The sequence below is a fragment of the Malaclemys terrapin genome, chromosome 1, assembly GCF_027887155.1.
Source record: "Malaclemys terrapin pileata isolate rMalTer1 chromosome 1, rMalTer1.hap1, whole genome shotgun sequence".
Taxonomy (NCBI): domain Eukaryota; kingdom Metazoa; phylum Chordata; order Testudines; family Emydidae; genus Malaclemys; species Malaclemys terrapin.
The window spans coordinates 325,944,342-325,965,600 of NC_071505.1; the positions used below are offsets into that span (position 1 = coordinate 325,944,342).

Below are 21,259 nucleotides of genomic sequence, written 5' to 3' on the forward strand. Positions count from 1 at the left end.
GAACATGCACAGGCCACTTTGAAGTAGAATCTATCTAGCTAAAACATGCGCTCATTCATCTCCAAAGCTATCTGCATCTAGTCAGAGATGACAGTTTATTTATAGCATCAACTATACACGCTTTCAAACCATCACTATTGAGCTTTGCCCTCGGACTTCTCTAGTGTTGATCCTACTTCACCTTTCATTTCTTGGAATTAAAAATGTGACAAACAACTGAAATGTAAACATCATATTGTTATGAGCTTGGTGAAAGCTTGTTATGGGATTGAGACTGATAGGTGTGAACTCACCCTAACTGGAAGCAGAAGCCCCACGTAAGGCAAAAGGAGTGTGTGAATCTGCCCAGAAGTGAGCAAGCATGTGTGTGTGTGTGATTACACTAATAAGCTGAGAACAGACAAGAAAAAGACAGCCTAAAGGAGCATGGTGGCTGATCCTGGAAGAAACCTGGGGAGAGACTTTTGGGTCAGAGAATGCAGGCTGATAAGAGTGCTCCTGGTGCTGCAAGCAAAATAAGCTGTTTCCTGCTATTTGATTCCTTCTGCATTCAGAGATCACAGGACTTTGTACATTCTTTGTAAATACACAAAACTGCATCAAAGAATTACCTAACACCAATTTTTATTCCCAACTGGAACACCCATAGGGCTCCAAACCCGACTAGCTGCTTGGGTCAAAAAGGGCAACGGTATTATGCTTGAAATAATATCTATGTATAAGCCCTCATTATAACCAGTATAATTATACCAAAATATGAGCATATAATTTGAAAACATAACTTTTGAGCAATGGCAAAAAAAACAACAACAACCAAGTAGTGGATAAAAGAAACAAGGATGTTCCAATGGTGGTAGACTTTGCCTTTAAGATAGTATGCTAAGAAAATGTTAGTGTTTTTCATCACTTCTTTGTTTTATTTCAATACATTTAAAAGTGAAAAGAAAGCTTTTTAACCTTCAAAAATGATGATGGAAATTTACATCTCAGAAAAGTGAATCCAGAGCAGCTATTGCAAGTGAGTCCCTTCAAAGGGTTTATTCCCCCAGAAGTGGGGTCTCAGATTAGAGTGACTTTTCTTCTAACCAAAGAGGACTGTGGTTTTCTTTGTCTGAAAGGATTGCTGAAGTGATGTGAAGCACTCTCTCTCTCTCCTGCAGGAGTTGGGCATACTGACTAAATTCTCACAGCTTTTGTTGGCTTGAGAGGGGTGGACCAAGCTTTAATTGTATATAGGATCTCTAGCATTTCAAGTATTGTGCTACAACTCCACCACTGGACTGGCCCTTTGTTTAAAGGGTTAAAAGCTTTAGTTAAACACCGAAGTGCATCTCTGAGCATTTCCAAGTAAATATTAAATTTAATAAACTCTTAATAGAGGCTACAAAGACTTACTCATGGCTACCTTAGAGTTTGATTCTTTTAAGAATTGATTTTAAATGTATGAATGTATTGTCAAGCATTTACTATAAATACCAGAAATTCTGCAAGGCCTTCTAGTTTGGCTGCTGGATCCTGCATGCTTTTCAGCTAAATTCCCTGTATAACACTGTCATTGCTTCCAAAGAGGCAGGAAAGATTTGGATTCCAGGAATCTGTCAGCTCCTTGTGAGGCAATAGTGAGTGGACACAAACCCAGGAAATTCTTATTACTATATTTATAATCATATAACTCCTGCTTTGGAATTGAGCAGGAATGGATATTAAATAATAAAAGCAATAACAAGGTTTATAATTCAAAGAACCCAGAATGCAGCTATGTTTAAACCTTCAGCAAGCTAGCAGTTTTTCTCACAAACAGTGCTTCATTTGTCCACTATGTGCCTTAACTAGACATTTTGTTTTGATAATTTCAAAATGTTTTTTATTCTAATTAGTTTAAATTTCCAAACCAAAAAGAAATTTCAAACTGGAAAACTGGATTTTTTTTTGTGCTGAAAATATCAAAAGAAACATTTAGACAATTTCAAAACTTTTTTTTCTGAACTCTTCTTAATCAAATAATTAGTCAAAACCAACACTTTCCTGCAAAAAGTGTCAGTTTTGACAAATTAGTATTTTCCAAAATTTCCAACCAACTCTACTCAACTCTTCCCTGTACCTGTTCAGCTTCTTTGTTAGATGTGTGTGACTGAGTTGTCATATAAATTCATTACCACTAGTGAATTCACTACCACCACCTGAACTATGCAGACCTGCCAAGTGTCACACACACATACAGGCCACACCTCAAATATTTCCAGACCACAGCTCAGACTGAATTCAACAAGCTGCAGGAATGACCTTTAATCATGGCTTATGGTTGTTAAAGAACATAAGAATAGGCATGCTGGGTCAGACCAATGGTCCATCCAGCCCAGTATCCTGACTTCCAACAGTGGCCAATGCTAGGTGCTTCAATGAGAATGAACAGAACAGGCAATTATCAAGTGATCCATCCCCTGTCATCCAGTCCCAAAATCTGACAATCAGAGTCTTAGGGACACCTAAAGCATGGGGTTGCATCCCTGACCATCTTGACTAATAGCCTTTGATGGACCCATCCTCATTAACTTATCTAATCCTTTTTTGAACCCAGTTATACGCTTGGCCTTCACAACATCCCTGGCAATTAGTTCCACGGATTGATTGTGCGTTGTGTGAAGAAGTACTTCCTTTTGTTTATTTTAAACCTGCTACCTATTGATTTCATTGGGAGACCCTAGTTCTTGTGTTTTGTGAAGGTGTATAAATAAGACTTCCTCATTCACTTTCTCCACTCCATTCATGATTTTATAGATCTCTATTATATCCCCCTTTAGTCCCAGTCTTTTTAATTTCTCCTCATATGGAAGCTGTCCCAAACCCTTATTCATATTTATTACTCTTCTCTGTTCCTTTTCCAATTTTAATATATCTTTTTTTGAGATGGGCAACCAGCATAACATGCAGTATTCAAGATGTGAGCATACCATGGATTTATATAGTGGCATTATGATATTTTCTGTCTTATTACCTATCCCTTTCCTAATGATTCCTAACATTCTGTTCACTCTTTTGACTGCCACTGCACACTGAATGGATGTTTTCAGAGAACTCTCCACAATGACTCTAAGATCTCTTTCTTGGCTGCTGTGGCTCCCCCTGAGCAGGCAGCCAATTGGCCTCTGGCTCACTGCTCCCCTGTTGGATCCCAGTGGGGGAAAACGCAGCCAGAAGGAGCAGGCAATCAATGGTGGGAAGGACAGAAGGTGATGGGGGCCCAATACAAGCCCCAGGCAACCCACCATAGTAACTAGCCAGTCCCCCTCATCCATGCTTCCTCTCTCCCTCATTCCCAATAGGACCCAGCTCTCCCCCAACCCTTCACCGCCCCACTCGGTTCATCCCAACTTTCCCAAGATACCCTCTCCAGCTCTTTCCTTCTTCCTCCCAGACACCTCCCCTACTATGTTCCTGGACACCCTCACAAACATATCTTCCCTAAGCTACCACTCATCTTCCCTCATGCAATGACTTTACCCCCGTCTTCTCCCTCTTGGATACTCCTACAAACACAGCTTCATCCAGCCTCCCTTACAATACCACAGTTACCCCATCTTCTGTCCAAACAGCCCCATAAACCTCAGATATGGCCCAGCATCTCTCAGCCACCTCCACCCATACAACCCCCAGACCATCCCACAAATCCACCTGCTGCAGCTTACCTCCCCACCAAGGCAGCTCCAATACACCTTTCAGGCATCCACCCTCCTGCCACAGTTGCCAAGTTTTGTGATGCTTAGATGTTAAGCAGAAATGTATGTGTATATACAAATAATCTGCATACATGCAAATGACTTAATTAGATATTTGCAAATAATTTGCATAAATGTCACACATGCTTGAGTCCCAATGATTCTGGCATATCTCCTCAAATGGAGGGCGACGTCCCAGGAGGAGAGGGTGAGAGGATGATCAGGGAAATAAGTAAAGACTCTCAAGAATAAAGAAAATAAATACTAAATACTACATTAAATTAAACAAAACACTATAACTAACTGAAAGTCAGAGGCAAGCTTGACCAGCTCTAACGTGGGCATGCTAAATACTCTATCGGAGGCCTAGGTGATTGAGAAGGAACTGAAGGCAGTTTGCCCACACAGCCCTACATAGCTGGCACTGCTACCAAAAATCACACAGAACTGGAGCACCCATAGAGACCCTAGTCAAAGAAGAACTAAAAAAGATACCCGTAAGACTGCCTTCCGAGGATACCCTCCCAAGTTCTGGCATGGAAGGCAAGCTGAGGGAAAGAAGGGTATATCGCAGATGGGGCTGCAGTATATAGCACTGCAGAGATTCTGGACCGCACTGAATCCCACAAAACCAGGGGACAGGCTACCACAACTTCGACAGGCTTCAAGGGTGGTGGGCAACCCTAATACCAGGTTGCGCTACCAGATCTGCCTATAACAAAATATATTACCATACATTTTTTCTAGATCCTTAGATACAAGTTCATAGCATCTTGTGTACTACTCCACGTAAGCCAGACGAACAACATTCATGAAAGCCATTGATACACAAGATACAGTGAATGAAGCTGGGTTTCTTTGGTGAAGTGTAAAGTGTGAGGAATAAAACATAGACAAGAATAAAATAAATGACAGTACTGCATATCAAAAACATTTTTGTTTTCTCTTGTGTGTCATTCAAAAGATGGCACATCTGGAAGCACATTATGGGTTTTGTAAAGAATGAATGTACTTTACATAATCATCCTCCATACAAGTGTTCCAAAGGAATTTTGAAAATGTATTCCTCAATAATTAATGCTTCAACATTAATTCCTTTAGCTTTATTCCACTGTACTTATAGAGAAGAAATACCATTACTAGTCATTACCTGGCACTGTGTTTGGTACACTGTTAGTTCCTGTTGTAGTTTTAGATTTTCCTCTTGTAACTTATTCCTGTTCATTGCTATTTCATTCACAGTCGACTTTAATTTTTCAATGATGAACTCATCCCTCTCAATTTTGGATTGGCTGGAGGTAGCTACATCTTCCTGTTTCTGGTTCTTATTGCTGATTTGGAATTGATAATTCTGTGTCTGTTTCTATAGAACAAGGAAATAATTTCAGTGAAATTCAAAAACTATATTTCGTCCCTTTAGTCCAGACCACTACCAATAAAATCAATAGCGGTCTTTTCATTAACTACAATGGGAGTTGGATAGAGCACCACAGAGAGGCTCGTGCACGCTGGAGGATTTCCTTGCTGCTTCTCCAAAGGACAAGGGATGTTCCACTCTTGTCTTTATTGGGCCTCAAATCCCTTGCCCTCAGTGGAAGAATGTAGTCGAAACTCTGAAAATTTAAGTTTGCAGAATTTCTCAAAGAGTTTTCCCTTCTTGTGCTTATTTCCCTAGAAGGGAAAGATATAGACAATAATGTGAGTAAATACTAATGTGAATGTAATGATATATTTGGACCACATAGCTACAGAAAAATAATTAGTTGAGGGCAATTTTGCCCTCCAATATATTGACTTCAATAAGAGTTGTGTATGTGCATTTGAAGGCAGAAATTTGCCCTTCACTTTTAAGCTAACACCACACAATCCATATATAAAAAACCCAGTTAGTTACATAGTAACTGTGCTTCTCTGAGATGATTGCCCACATGGATCCACTCAGCTGGGGAATAATTGTACCTTCAGAATCTTCTAGAAAGTACTATTACACAGGGATCTGAGCTGAGGGTATAATGGGATTGGCCTCCAACCATCCTGAAGTCCCTTTTACTAATTAGGGAATCCTTCAACTGAAAGTTGGGGAAAGTGGGCAGTGTTTATGGATCCACAGTCACCTTGGAAAATCAGTTACTATGGTAACCACTTTCACTGTTTCAAGAATTGACCATGTGGATCCCCACTCCTGGAAGATTCACAAGCAGCAGTAATTATCCAGAAGATGGGTCTGAATTAGCTGAAAAATGACAGCAGGACTGCTCCTTCAAATTGGGCATCAGGTCTAGAGCTCACTTGAAAGAGTAATGCTGCATAAAAAAGTGTACAGAACTACAAGTAGCATATTTCATTGATGGAGGCAGTGAAAAGGCATGCTATAGATTGTCTTAGGTGCTATTTTGTGTGTTCTGATATCTTTTGGTGGCTCAACACCCGTCTAAACTCAGGTAAACTGACCGAAGGTTTTAGCCTCATATTACACGAAGTGCTAGATCAACAAAAGTATTTAGGCACCTATCTGTCTGTGGCCATATTCAATGCCAGCATGCCTTCTTATGGCAGTGATTCGGCCTCTGTTTCTCTCAGGGCCTTCAGCTGATCTATCCAGCTTTCAATACCTTCCAGGTGATTTAGCCCTCCAGTTAGGTCACATAGCAGTTCCACCCCTCCCCGGGTACCCAAAGTTCAAAATAAATAAATGCAAAGAAATATAAACTATTCCCTTCTCTCAGGGAGGCCCTGACTGGGAACAGTCCACCCCAGATCTTGGCCCCAGCCAGGCTTCTCCGCAAGACTGATAGCCTGGAGCCTATCTCCTGGATGGCATGGAACCTGTCTTTAGGCAAGAAGGCTTTTATAGTTGTATAATCTATCAAGACTCCAAAAAAATCTACCCTTTGTGCTAAAGTAGATTAAAAAATTAAAAACTGACTGACCAAGTAACTATATAAACAAAACAGTAAACCTCAAAGCCAATGAGGAGAGCACAGAGGACAACTTGCTGAACCATTGGTGATCAAGAGGACTGGAAAGTGTGTCAAGCCACTTCAACTGTTACAATCCCAGAAATCAGTGCAAGGAAAGAAGGATGAGTGGATACATCAAACATTACTTTCTAGAAGATTTTTGAGCTTGGATTCTGGGGTCGCACTGTTCTCATAAATGGGGATCAACATAGACAATTATTGAATGAACACTAATAATTTGCACTACTTACTTTGCAAGTCTTCTTGCAGTACAGATCATCCTAATGAACTGTATATTAATAAATAGCATAGAAGAGGTACCACCTAGACAAGAACCTGAGCAAGACCCTATATGCATCATGCTTTTTTAAAGCAAAACTGAGTATACATTATTTTTCCATATTTATCTATTCCAAATATTTGTAATACTCACTTGGTACGTATTCACAATATATAAGAAAAACTTAAATAAAAACTACTCCAAGTATCAAGTATTAGTTGTTTCAGAGAGGATTCCCCTGGATTTACAGCAATTTGTGCATATTAATTCTTCTTTAGAGCCACGGTAAATTTAGCATTGTTTTAGAAAGACAAGATGAGTGAGGTAATATCTTTTATTGGACCAACCTCTGTTGGTGATAAAGACAAGCTTTTGAGCTTACACAGAACCCTTCTTTAGGTCTGGGAAAGTTACTCAGAAGGTCACAGCTAAATACAAGGTGGAATAGATTGTTTAGCATAAAGAGTTAACACGTAAGAGACCATTCAAGGTGAAGTGGGCAGTTAACATCTCTGCAGTCATTGAACAAAAGAGGTTAGTGGGTTATAGATTGTTGTAATGAGCCATATATCCAGTGTCTTTATTGAGTCCATGATTTTTAGTGTCTAACAAAATTATGAATCTTTTTAAAGTGACGAGGATTCCTTTGAGAATGAGGACTGAGAGGTCAGATATGGAGTGATTGTTTTCTGAAAAGTGTTCACCCAGGGGCAATATGGTGCTTTTGTCTTTTATCATTTTTCTGTGTGAGTTAATTTGAGAACATAGTCTCATTTCACCCACACAGTTGTTATTAGGGCACTTAGTGCACTGGATGAGATATACTGCATGTTGTGATAGGAGTGTGTAGGACCTTTTTCACTAACAGAAATTAGTCCAACAAAAGATTACCTTACCTACCTTGTCTCTGTAATACCCTGAGACCAACACGGCTACAACACCGCTGCAAACAAGTGTTTTAGAAACATTTTAGTGTTAGTTAAAATAGCTCTTTAGCTGAGCTCATGGTTCAATTAATATTTTTCTAAAGCAGGAAGGTAGAAACTATACCTGAAATAAATTACACTTCTCAGACAATAATTTTCGTTGAGCATCTAAAGAAATGAGATGGTTTTGATATAGTGACTCCTTCTGATCCCATTCTCTTGATTTTGCTTTAAATTCCTGAAAAAAGCAACACAAGGTCACTAAGCCTTGAAATCATTTTTCTCCAAGTTGCACTAGTGCACTCTTAATAATGAACATTCAGATTTTTTTTTATAGTTCTAAGAAAAGTCACTTGTGTAATTAATATATATTTATTATTAATAATGAGGGACAATCAAATCTGTGGAAAGAAAAGAAGTCAGGAAATGCAAAAAAAAAAGTTTTTCATTTTCTTGCAACAAGAGAAAATTCCAGCAGTTGAAAAAGTTGTTATTCTGAGCACGCTGAATAATATCCACAATAACTGAAGTAAAATGTTAGAAAAATGTTTAAAGTTTCATATATCTTCAGTTGTTGTAGACCTTAGAGGCCTGATTCACCACTGTGTTACTCCAGTTTTATACAGTGTGATTCTTCTGATTTCAATGGAGTTACACCAGTACAAATTGGAATAATGCAGCAGTAAGTCAGGCTCTTGGTGTTCAGATGAACAATTTCAGTGCAGAATTATATTTTTTCTTAAGAATGTGGGAGGGCAGCTAAGGGGGAAACTTTTCCTCTCTTGCCCTTTTTTGCTGCTCATTCTGGTAATGGTTTTTGTGAAGTTTTTTAAGTGGTAGGAGGAATTCCTGCCTTGAGTCCACAGAATTTAAACCCAAACCTGATTAGCAATTTCTATTATTTTCATATTTCTGTAACGGAGCTTTAGTTAGGTGTTTAAAAGTATTCGAATTTAAATATTCATAACTAGACTTTGAAGATTATACCCAATAAAATAATTAGTAGTACTCCATAGCTACTGGAGATTGTTGCTTTTTCAGTTTGGATAAAGAATCAAAGTAACAATGCATTGATTTACACACAACCCTCCACCCCCCCCAAATACCTTTAAAACCAAGACTAGGAACTTCATTTTTCCAAATGGAAATGTAGGTTCCAGAGACGTAGATAAATTTGTGCAGTTTTCCTATCTCAGTGTAATTATGAATTTTGAACAGTCAGATTCTGTTTGCTGCATCTATGCCCTATGAAGCTGATTGATCCATAATTTTTCTATACTTTTACTACTGTCTGTTTCGGAATTATAAGCAAATATAAACAGCTTTTATTTCTTCACAACATCAGATACAATGCATATTCATCCAACTACAAAGTGAGGACTGCTGGTTCAAGAAACTAGTAAAGTATTGCTGAGCTTCAGTAGATTTTCAGTAGTCATTATTTTCTTAAAACTAGACTCTGCTGAACACATTCCAAGCATTCATTTTTCATACTGCATAATTTACCAACTGGTAGCACTGTGTTGCATTGTATTCATGTTCAAACCTTGGATAAGGTAATTCTCAGATTAGCAGGTTCTGAAAGTGTCATGGAAGATATATATTTAGCCCTAGATGGATGCATAAACCATGCATTACTCTAGTAGTAACAACTGTTAGCCACTCTGGTGGGCTCCAAGGCTTGACAGATTTTATAATGGTATGGGCTTTTCCATGTGGAAGAGATAGCCACACCTCTATTGGGTTGGTGATATGCCCTATCAGGCAGGAACAATCCTCTGTAGGTGGGAGGAGTTAATCCTATGCTCTGTGTTACGCAAGAAGTCAGACTAGATAATCAAAATTGTCCCTTCTAGTCTTGAAATCTATTAAAACTAATTAATAGTGACCATAACATGAAAAGCCTAGAACATCCCCCTGAATGCAAAAATTCCTCTGAACCATTCCCTTATTGAATAATATGTCCCTCAGAGATCAGGGACAGAGTAACTGTTTCTTTCAAATTTAAATTTATGAGCTGGCTGATCTATATTAACAGGACTAAAAACAGTATTAATAAAATTAATGCCTTTGAAGAACAGAAAACACTGTCAATACACAGTTCTTTCCATATTGTATACAGAACACTGTACATGTTTATGGGATTTACAGCCTGAAACTGTAAACCAAGTATGAATCCTGAAGATATACTAGATAACAGCAAAATACACTTACTTCCAATTTCTGGTTTAAATTGCTCAGTTCAAATGGAGTTTCCAGATTTTCTGCACATATTTCTTTACCGTGAACCCTATCTTGTTTTATCTGGTGTAACTGTAGTTTTTCATAGCTTTGTGTCAGTTTACAAAACTAAAAATGAAAGGAGAGATGAATATTAAGAATATGTGTCACTCTTCTATCTCAGATAATCTTTTATTTAAGTCATAATTGGTAAATGCAGTGAAGCTTAAACATTCTAATTAGTGAATCTCTGTAACAAAGCACCAGTTACTAAAAGTAAATGATTAAAGATGAACAAGACTAAGCTTTCATATAACCCTGAGTGTTTATTAACTGCCCAGTTAAACACAGATTTACTTCACTGTTGTTTTTTTCTGTTGAAATTTTGTATGGCACTTTTGTTTTTAATCATGTAAAATCAATTCTTGTACTGTATTTATATGAATTGTTTTACATTTGTTTAGTGCCATCTTGTGTTGACAATTTTTAAAAGTACTTCAGTAACCAGAATAAGAGATTAACTGGTTTATATTCACTTATTCATGAAGACGTTTAGCAGTTTAAGGTATTTAAATGCTTAATTTTAACATTAAAACTGTTGATATATTAGGGATATGGTGGTTTCATTACCTTGGGATCATCAGGTACCAAATAATACCAAATATAACTCTGCATACTGATACCTATAATGAAGGGATGGCTCTGGAGCCATGGAAAGAACAGGGAGGTAGACAACAGGAGGACAAAGAACAACTCAGGTGCTGGGTACAAGATGGAAGAAGGTAAGCTAAGCAGCAGAAGACATTGGTGACAGGGTAGAGGAAGGGAATCAGGCAGTAGCAGGAGGATTCTCGGAGGGGTTGAGGTGGAAGGAACTGGGCCATACTTAAAATGGCCATTGTCACCACATTTGCCAATATTTTACAATTTTTACCATGGACACTTCTCCAAATAATATGGAAGTCTAGTAGCTGCCAGTCCCTCAGCCACCAGAGTTTTGTGTTTACATTCCACTGAATTTTAGCCCTAAATTAATGTTAATCTTAATTAGCAGGGCCTCAAGATTAACACCCTATATTATTATGATATATTATTTTTCAACACTCAAAAGTATGCTGGGCCCCATGTCTCAACCCTGAAGAATTCACAGTGTAGGTTTAGGTATGACACACAAGTGAGGGTAGTAAACAAATGAGGGGAATGGAAGAAATGAGGTCGGAAAAGGATTACACTAATCAGATCATGTGGCTACTTAGTTTAGGCATGTGTATAAACTGATACATCTGGGATAGGGAGTCTTTATTGTTGGACCATATCAGGGAATTTCTGTATTAGAACCATAAAGCGTATGTGTATAACAAGTCTGAGGCCAAGAGAGACAAGGGGTAAGATTGAATTCAATTGAATTCCCCACAGTTTAGGCCTCTTGCTTTTCCATTTCTGTGTCTTTCCCTCTCTGTGAGAAACATGCAAGGCCAAACTGCTAATTGTGTTAACACATCCTAAAACAGAAAGTCTGTTCTCAAAAACAACTGTAATTGTTCTTCAAAACAGAACACAGCTTTTAACTTGTTTGCTATATATGTTAAAGTTTAAGTAGATTTGCAACATCCTGAGAGTTGCTAGAAGTTAAGAAATAGTAAAGTAATAAGTGATAAATGTATGTTAAAATAGAGGATGTATGTGAATGGATGCTTGATTTAGATAAAGAATGAATGGTCAGGGAAGTGCCAGCCTAGGAATTACAACTTCAGCCTCGATTGGCTGAAGAATGCGCAAACTAGAGAAAACTGGATGACCACCGGAGGGCAGGCTGGAATCCACCCAAGTGACCCCTCCCTCCCCCATAGAGGGCTGAAGACTCCGAGAACAAGATAACACTCAGACATTCAGTCATCAGGGATGTGCCACCTGCTGTTTGAAAATCACCTCAAACAAACATCAGCAGAATGAAGCAATTCCCATAGACTTGTAAAAGGACAAAATCCTATAAGAACAGACTCTAAAGACTGAAAATTTTGAGTCCGGTTCTGCAACCACCCTCCAGGAGCATCGGATGCGCATCTGACAAGGACTCGGCTCCACCCTCATGTGTAGACTACCTGGCCAGTACTCTGCCATGAGCAACCTCTAAGCTGGTAATTATACCAACTCTGCAGAACTTGTATGAATGAATGTGTGAATGAATAAGGAATGGTAGTGAAATAATATTGAATTGCATATCCTAATTTTTCTCTCTCGCTCTGTATTTAAAATAAATGTGGCGTTTTGCCTTGCCCTCTTTATAAGATCCTGTTGGTAGTATTTTATTAGTGTAACATAATATTCATCTTCTTCAGGACAGAATTGCACTTTTAGGAGGGATCTGAATGAGGAAAGAGTGAGTGGTACCTTAATGAATAAGAATTTGAAGGATGTCCCATGCAAAGAGATGCATGAAAGAAGGCAAAGAAGCAGAAGAGGGAGAATGTAATGAAGGGGGCATTAAGACTGGCATGTCTGGCAGAACAAAGGAAGTCGCAGAAAGCAAAGGGGGTAGGTGGCAACTGAAGTCAGGAGAGAGTGATGTATGGCTTTACAAGCCAGAACAAGAAGTTTGCACTTCATACCTGTAGAGCAATAAGAAATCAATGAGCGGTTGAAATGGTCTGAGTGCTGGATAACAGAGAAAATTTTGGCAAGCTGGGACCCAAGACCAGAGAGAGAGAAATTATGCTAGTTGGTGTTGAAGATATTCAGAGTGTAAACAAATAATCTGACTGTTGTTAAGATGGACAGGAATGGTCAGATTTTTTAAAAATATTATGAAGGGAACAGGTAGGATTTGCTCATGGCTTGGATGTGCAGAAGAAAGAAATATGCTCAAGGGCACAATTGTCATGAAAGATTACATTAATTATTCATTAATTATTATTATTTCTTATTTATTATTATGAGGAAGTTCTATGGCCTATTTTATATAGGAGGTCATACTACATAATCACAATGGTCCCTTCTGGCCTTGGAATCTATAAATCTATGACCGCCAAGTTGTGAGTCTCAGTAACAGAGAGGATGGTGAAGTTGTTAACAGAAACAGAAAATGATGGCAGTGGAGAGCATTTGGAGAAAAAATGTTTAACTTGAGATGATGACATGCCATACAAGATACCACAGCGATAACAGGAAATATGATAATGTAAGGCAAGATTTAGATCTGATGTAATTTATGGATTATTTAATTGTACCAAAATCCACCCCACAACTAGTGCTAAAAAAAATAGTTACTTACTGGTACAGTAACTATTGTTCTTCGAGATGTGTTGTGCACATATATATTTCACTGTAAGTATAAGTGTGCCCAATGCAGTTGAGCCAAAGACTTTTGCCAGCATTATCACCAGGCAGCACAACAGGCAGCATTTGCTCTCCTCGTGCTCAGACTGATGGCATACAAGGGGTGTGACCGCAGCTTCCCTCTCTGTTCCTTCACACCACTGCCTATCTAATATCCGAATAGTGGAGAAGGCAGGAGAATTGAAGCATGTATATGTGCATAATACATCTTGAAGAACAACAGTTACTGTACAGGTAAATAACTGTTCTTCCTCCTACGTGATTGTGCACATATACAATCCATTGTACACAACAAGGTAGTGTTGGCCACACTGATGGCCACTTTGAGCGATGTTCAGGCAGTGAGATGTCCTTCAGAGATTGTGGCCAAGAACTGTTCTTTGTATTCTTCAGGCAGTTTTGTCCCCCAATTTGGAAACTGCTCACCAGTTAATAAAGGTATATTTCAACAACAGTGCCTGATAATTCAACGCCCTCATCTGAAGAAGCACAGTGATATAGGCCGATTGATAGTGCCAGAAAGGCACTATAAATCCAATCTTTTAAACTTACCCTTTGAAGTGGCCCTAGGATGAGACTGCTTTGAACACTCATTGGCTACCATAACCACAAGGGATTCTGGGACAGGGTGGGTGAAGAAATAATCAAATTCCTGCTGAGAAACCTGATAACACCTGTCCACATGTTTAAGAATGGGCAGGACAGAGGCCAGCATCTGCCAGAGGTTCTTCACAAGTTCCAGAAAGGCTTCATTAATGGGACGGACAACCCTTCTTGTGGTAGGTGTTTGTAAGATATCAAAAAACTTCTGTAGGTGGTCTTGCACCAGGTCTTCCTGCAATCCTAGAGATGTGGCCATGAGGTCCTGAAACACTTTAAAGCCCTCTATTGGCTGTGGGGTGGGGAGGAGGGTGATGTCAACTGTGGGGTGATTGCCTTATGCATCGAAGAAGATGAAATATGCTGATGGGAACACCTAGATGTTCTTCTCTTGCATCTTTTTCTGTGGACTTCAGCAAAGGAGGGGATTGAGGGATGGTAGGCGGATCCTCCCTTGAAGTCTCCAGAAAGGGAGAATGCAATCAACTCCTACACTGAGACTCCAACAGTGGTCTAGACACTCTTGGGGCAGTCCAAGATGCGCAATAAAGCCAAAGGGGGATTCCACTCTTTGAACTGCCCAGGAGGGTGATAGGCATAATACAACGACTTCCTTGTAAAAATGCCAATCTTGTCCCTTGATTCTGGCATCACTAGTGTGACCTAAAAGGAGACCCGAAAGACTGTGGAGGAAATACAGGTCTATCATGGTCCAAATTTGAAGAGGCGGTATAACTCTCCTTAGTGAATGGATGAGCATTCCACTGTCCTAAAGGTACTGACATAGAGGATGTATATGACGGAGCTGGTGGAAGCAGGCAAAATGGTCGGAAGGCAAAAGAATAGGTCAGTGTCAGTGGTGCTGACAGTGCCGTCATTGAGGGTTGTGATGAAGAAGCCAGTGGAAGTGAGGAATCTGTGATTGTAAATGATGCTGGTGGCACTGACCTGGGGGAGACTGTAAGGTAAGGTAAGAGGCAAGTGTTCTGCTGCAGGTGCCGGGGGTACTGGACCCAACAGTGCTGGGAACAAATATGTTTTTTATAACAGTGAAGACTGCAAGCTCAATGGCACCAGTGGAAACAGTGTTGACAGTGTCACCTCAGACAGTGCTGGTAAGTATCAGTATTTGTGACCTGACCTTGACATGACACTGGAGGACTCATGTGGGGTGCAGAGTGAAACTTCAACTGCCTCTCAGATAAAGAAGAAAGTTTAAAATGTTTCAAGGAGGCCACCGGAGAAAAAGAAGAGCAGCATTTTGTCTTAGACTCTGGGGCAGCTGGAGGGGTGCTCCTTGTGGCCGAGCTGTTCGTTCTCTTGTGATCAGGGTCATGCACTATGGAGGGAAACATTATATCTTTTATAAGATGGACTTTGAGGTGGAAATCCCAGTTTCTTCATCCTCATAGGAAAGGGGGTACAGATAAGACATTTGTCCCTCACACACCCTCACCTATGCAAATTAGGCAGCTTTTGTGCCTATCTGTAACAACAATCACAGCCTAGCATGTGGCACATTGTTTGAATCTTGGGGATTTGTTCGTACTGAATTCCTAAATAAAAGGACTCTATCTAATAAACTAAATTATGCTAAGGCTAACTATAACCAGAACCTTGTACAATTAGAGAAATCTCTGACTAGTGGCTGGTTAACTGAAGCTGAAGAGTGATGGGGAGCTCCAATTCTTGCTAGAGATGGTAAGAAGGAACTGAGAAAGATGTGGTGGTCATGCCCCTTTTATGCCCTTTGTTTCTGAGCATGAGGAAAGCAGGGCAGCATAAGCCACTTGGTGGTAATGGTAGCAAAAGTCTCCGACTCTAGTGCACTGGATGCACTTATACCTACTTACATTTATATACTGTGGAATATATATGTACAGAATCACTAGAGGAAAACTAGAGTTCTTTTTTTCACTGTCTAATGCTTAACTTCTCAGTAGTCACACCAAGATGTAAATCTTGTATCTATATTTACAATGCAGGGAAACATTGTAAGTTACAAAAACAGCTTTTGTTTCATAACTGTTTTCGTAAATGACTGGAAGTGGTAATTAGTTGGCAACCAAAACACTCTCAGCTTATTTACAAAGCTGTTTGTTTGTCAAATCAATTTCTCCAACCAAATACAGGCAAACGCAGATAAAAGAGAAGACTAGGAAGGGAAATGGAAGTTTAAAAAAGAACAGATGCTCCATTTTATGGTCTGGTGGTATGTGGGTAAGGAATGTTGTCACCATCAGATCAAAATTATAGTTCTTTACTTGGCCACACCAAGTCTGAGGTCCATCTGAGGTTTTACTGGAAGACTGATTTGTTGAAGAGGTCTGGTTGTTGGACAAACTATGTCTACATTACAGAGCTTATGCAGACACAGGCCCCTGGTGTAGATGCAGCATGCGCTGACAGGAGGAGTTTTTCTGCTGGTGTAAGAACACCACCTCCCCAAATAACATTACCTATGCCAACAGAAGCACTCCTCTCTTGGCATAGTTGCATCTACACTGGGGGTTTTATCAGCAAAGCTATGTCACTAGGGTGTGGCTTTTTTCACACCACTGACTGACATAGCTATGCTGGTATAAGTTTTAAGTATAGCCCAAGCCTTTGTTTCTTTCCCTTTCCCATTAGCAGAAAACACTGAAGACATCATCAAAGAAAAGACCAAATCTAGGACTGTCTAGGCTACATTGTTAAAATCTGAGAAACACTATGGACTGATTTCAGAGTAGCAGCCGTGTTAGTCTGTATCCGTGTTAGTCTGTATTACTATGGACTGAAGTTCAGTTAACCTGACACCCATTAGACTCATAGCTAAGAGTGGAAAACAGAGAAAAACAGAGAAAAAGGACAGACATGGAGCAAACAAAATAATCAAAAAGCAAAATGAATCCAACCTGATGCCTCCTCCTTCCAGTTCCCTCTGGTTTTTATACCTCCTCTCTCATGGAAAACTACCAATCTGTTCATAGCTGGAACTATGAACCTGAAAACTATGAACCTGAAAGCTGTTTCCAGAGCTTTCCAGTAGCCTTCATAACACAAATAATCTTAACTTAAAAACAAGACAACCTTGAGCAATCTAAAACATGTCAACATAAAGACAGTTCTCAAATCAAGATTCCCTGTGTGCAATCATCTTCTAATTATCATGACCCTGATTAAGTGATTTTAGCCCTTTAAGGTACTTAGTCCATAGTCCACAGGTCTTACATCTGGCAGAGACTCTTTCCATGTCCTTTGATCACATTGTCACAATAAGTCCAGTGTGGAGAAGTAGATTCAGAGTTCTCCTTATAGAAATGATAATTGAACCCATGAAAGTGGATATGGTCACCCAAAGTTAAAAAGTGTGATAATTTACCATTCACAAATCCATGAAGACACATCTATTAAATTATACATTAGAAACATTTTTTAGAAAATAGTTAAGGATAAAATTTTTAAATGTAGATAACACAAATTGAACGAGTACAAAAATACTTCATATTTATCAAACCAAATTCTCAACACAAAGTAAGTCTTTAAATATAATTCTAAAGAAATATTAGCAGATATGATTAGAAATGGAAATATAAAGTAAGTTTAGAAAACTGTTCAAAATCTACTAAACTAACCTGAAAATATTGAACCACTGTAAAATACTGAATCTGACTTTTTCCTTACTTGAGACTTCAGTGCTTGAAGTTGAGCTTCGAAATCCTGAGCCATCTCATATTTAGTCTTCTGCAAGCTGTCTAACTTCTGTCGAAGTATCCCTACCTACATTTAGAATAAACATTCAATTTTACTTTTTCCAAATAATTCCTAAAAGGTTAATATTTAACATAGACAAAATTGTAAATAGGACTGGTGCCCCAAAGGTAAATATTTTTATTGTACGTATTTTAACAAGCTATTAAAAAGTAAAATTAGATACCACAAAACTAAATTGTTTAAGTTTGAGATTTTGTACCCAAAAAGTCCATTGCATATTTACATTATAATTTGATTATAGCATTATATAATTGTGTAATGAAAGATCTTGTCTTAGGAGCAATTCCTTAGACCACCACCTGACCTGAGTAGCTGAGTTGAGAACTGGGCAGATTAACATCTGCGTGAAAATTTTGCTGGACTAGCCTCATAAATAAGCAGTGCCCATCACTCATTTAAGGCAACAATGAACCTCTTTACATTTTTATCTTTTCATGTGCACGTTTATGCATTACTTAAAAACAAAAACAAAACACAAAAACAAACAAACAAACATCCCGCTAAAATGAAACAAACTCACAAGCATCGTGGCAACAAAATGTAGGTAAATCTGAATAACAGAAGGGGTTGCCATTGTGGATAGTGAAAAAGGTAAAATAGAACCTTACTGCACAGATCGTCTTTCATGTGTGTATAGAAAATCACACCTGCTTTCATTAGTGACAAAACAATTTTTTTTGCTAATTTTTACTCCTATTAACTCTGCAGAGCCAACATAGCCAAGAGTTCGCAAGATGGATTTTTGTCCACATTTCTTTACTAAACTTGAATTACACAAATGCAAATTGTTGGGAGACACTAGGATTGCACTATAGTCTCTGAATGTATACCCAGTAGATATGACTGTGCATCTGTACAGTGTCTAGCAGAAAGGGTGTCTGATCTTCGATCAGTAATCCTAGGTGGTACTGCAATATAAATAGTAATAATGATGGAGTTGCAAGGTGTAAATGAAGGCCTAATTTGGCCTGGAGAACCTTTATAATTAGTGAGAATGCACAAGAAGGAAAGAGGCTAACAGCGGGAGTTTGCCTGGGAGCTGTCCGAGAGGAGGTACGCTAAGTGCTGCATTAGGGGGGGGGGGGTGTTGGTGAGTATCTGAGTGTCTGCTGCTGGGACAGTTGATCAGTTTGACCGTGTGCTTGATTGCTTGCTTGTTTGTTTGAAAAGTGTGAATTGGGAGTGCTTTGTTCCAGCTGGGCCTTGAGTGGGCCTGACTGGTATATAAGGGCAGTCAGCAGCGAACCAGCTGAGCGGCGAACAGCAGAGGCTAACAGCGGGAGTTTGCCTGGGAGCTGTCCGAGAGGAGGTACGCTAAGTGCTGCATTAGGGGGGCTGTGTTGGTGAGTATCTGAGTGTCTGCTGCTGGGACAGTTGGTCAGTTTGACCGTGTGCTTGATTGCTTGCTTGTTTGTTTGAAAAGTGTGAATTGGGAGTGCTTTGTTCCAGCTGGGCCTTGAGTGGGCCTGACTGGTATATAAGGGCAGTCAGCAGCGAACCAGCTGAGCGGCGAACAGCAGAGGCTAACAGCGGGAGTTTGCCTGGGAGCTCGCGTGGGGAGAGCGCACCGAGGCTTTCATCTGCAGGTTTCTCTGAGTAGTTTCTGCAACAGTTGAGGAAGCTCTTAAGAGGACGGTGATATGGAAGGTGAGCGATCAGCTGTTGTAACCTGCACAGGTTGTGCCATGTTTGTCTTTCTTCCACAGGACAGAAGCGACTTTGTCTGTACAAAGTGCAAGCTGGTCTCCATATTGGAAGAGAAGGGTGGAGGGCTGGAGAAACGAGTATCGACTCTGCGTTGCATAAGGGAAAATGAAGATTTCCTGGACAAACGTCAGGAGATGCTTCTACGGCCACAATGTTCTGAAGATTCAGAGCAGGCGCAGCAGGGACAGAAGGATTGTGAAGAGGTTTGGCAGCATGTGACCTCCAGAAGGAGAAAGAGGAGCGTCCATGCACCAGCAATGGAGATACAGGTGAGCAATCATTTCCATGTTCTCTCTACAGGTACTAGATGACCCATCTGAGGGAAGGGAGCAGAAGGAGACTCCACCGATTGGAAGGCAAAAGATGCACTGTCCTAGGGATGGGGGTTCCACGACCACCACTCCCAAGAGGAGGAGGAGGGTGGTGGTGGTTGGGGACTCCCTCCTCAGGGGGACTGAGTCATCTATCTGCCGCCCCAACCGGGAAAACCGAGAGGTCTGCTGCTTGCCAGGAGCTAGGATACACGATGTGACGGAGAGACTGCCGAGACTCATCAATCCCTCGGATCGCTACCCCTTCCTGCTTCTCCACGTGGGCACCAATGATACTGCCAAGAATGACCTTGAGCGGATCACTGCAGACTACGTGGCTCTGGGAAGAAGGATAAAGGAGTTTGAGGCGCAAGTGGTGTTCTCGTCCATCCTCCCTGTGCAAGGAAAAGGCCAGGGTAGAGACCGTTGAATCGTGGAAGTCAACGAATGGCTACGCAGGTGGTGTCGGAGAGAAGGCTTTGGATTCTTCGACCATGGGATGGTGTTCCAAGAAGGAGGAGTGCTAGGCAGAGACGGGCTCCACCTAACGAAGAGAGGGAAGAGCATCTTCGCCAGCAGGCTGGCTAACCTAGTGAGGAGGGCTTTAAACTAGGTTCACCGGGGGAAGGAGACCAAAGCCCTGAGGTTAGTGGGGAAATGGGATCCTGGGAGGAAGCACAAGCAGGAGAGTGCAAGAGGGGAGGACTCCTGTCTCATGCTGAGAAAGAGGGACGATCGATGAGTTATCTTAAGTGCCTATACACAAAAGCAAGAAGCCTGGGAAACAAGCAGGGAGAACTGGAAGTCCTGGCACAGTCAGGGAACTATGATGCGATTGGAATAACAGAGACTTGGTGGGATAACTCACATGACTGGAATACTGTCATGGATGGATATAAACTGTTCAGGAAGGACAGGCAGGGCAGAAAAGGTGGGGGAGTTGCGTTGTATGTAAGAGAGGAGTATGACTGCTCAGAGCTCTGGTATGAAACTGCAGAAAAACCTGAGAGTCTCTGGATAAAGTTGAGAAGTGTGAGCAACAAGGGTGATGTCGTGGTTGGAGTCTGCTATAGACCACCAGACCAGGGGGATGAGGTGGACGAGGGTTTCTTCTGGCAACTAGCAGAAGTTGCTAGATCACAGGCCCTGGTTCTCATGGGAGACTTTAATCACCCTGATATCTGCTGGGAGAGCAATACAGCAGTGCACAGACAATCCAGGAAGTTTTTGGAAAGTGTAGGGGACAATTTCCTGGTGCAAGTGCTGGAGGAACCAACTAGGGGCAGAGCTTTTCTTGACCTGCTGCTCACAAACAGGAAAGAATTAGTAGGGGAAGCAAAAGTGGATGGGAACCTGGGAGGCAGTGACCATGAGATGGTCGAGTTCAGGATCCTGACACAAGGAAGAAAGGAGAGCAGCAGAATACGGACCCTGGACTTCAGAAAAG

At 40.4% G+C, this 21,259-nt stretch overlaps 1 protein-coding gene across 1 annotated transcript in view; it reads right to left on the bottom strand.

Annotated features, from left to right (window-relative positions):
• The window catches only part of DEUP1 (deuterosome assembly protein 1), an 85,255-nt gene that overhangs the window by 44,200 nt on the left and 19,796 nt on the right, over window positions 1-21,259 (bottom strand). The window contains exons 3-6 of the mRNA XM_054017118.1: window positions 17,705-17,800; window positions 10,097-10,231; window positions 8,007-8,120; window positions 4,867-5,079 (exon numbers count right to left, since the gene is read on the bottom strand). Coding sequence (XP_053873093.1) covers window positions 4,867-5,079; window positions 8,007-8,120; window positions 10,097-10,231; window positions 17,705-17,800 — 558 coding nt within the window. The remainder of the gene's footprint in view (window positions 1-4,866; window positions 5,080-8,006; window positions 8,121-10,096; window positions 10,232-17,704; window positions 17,801-21,259) is intronic.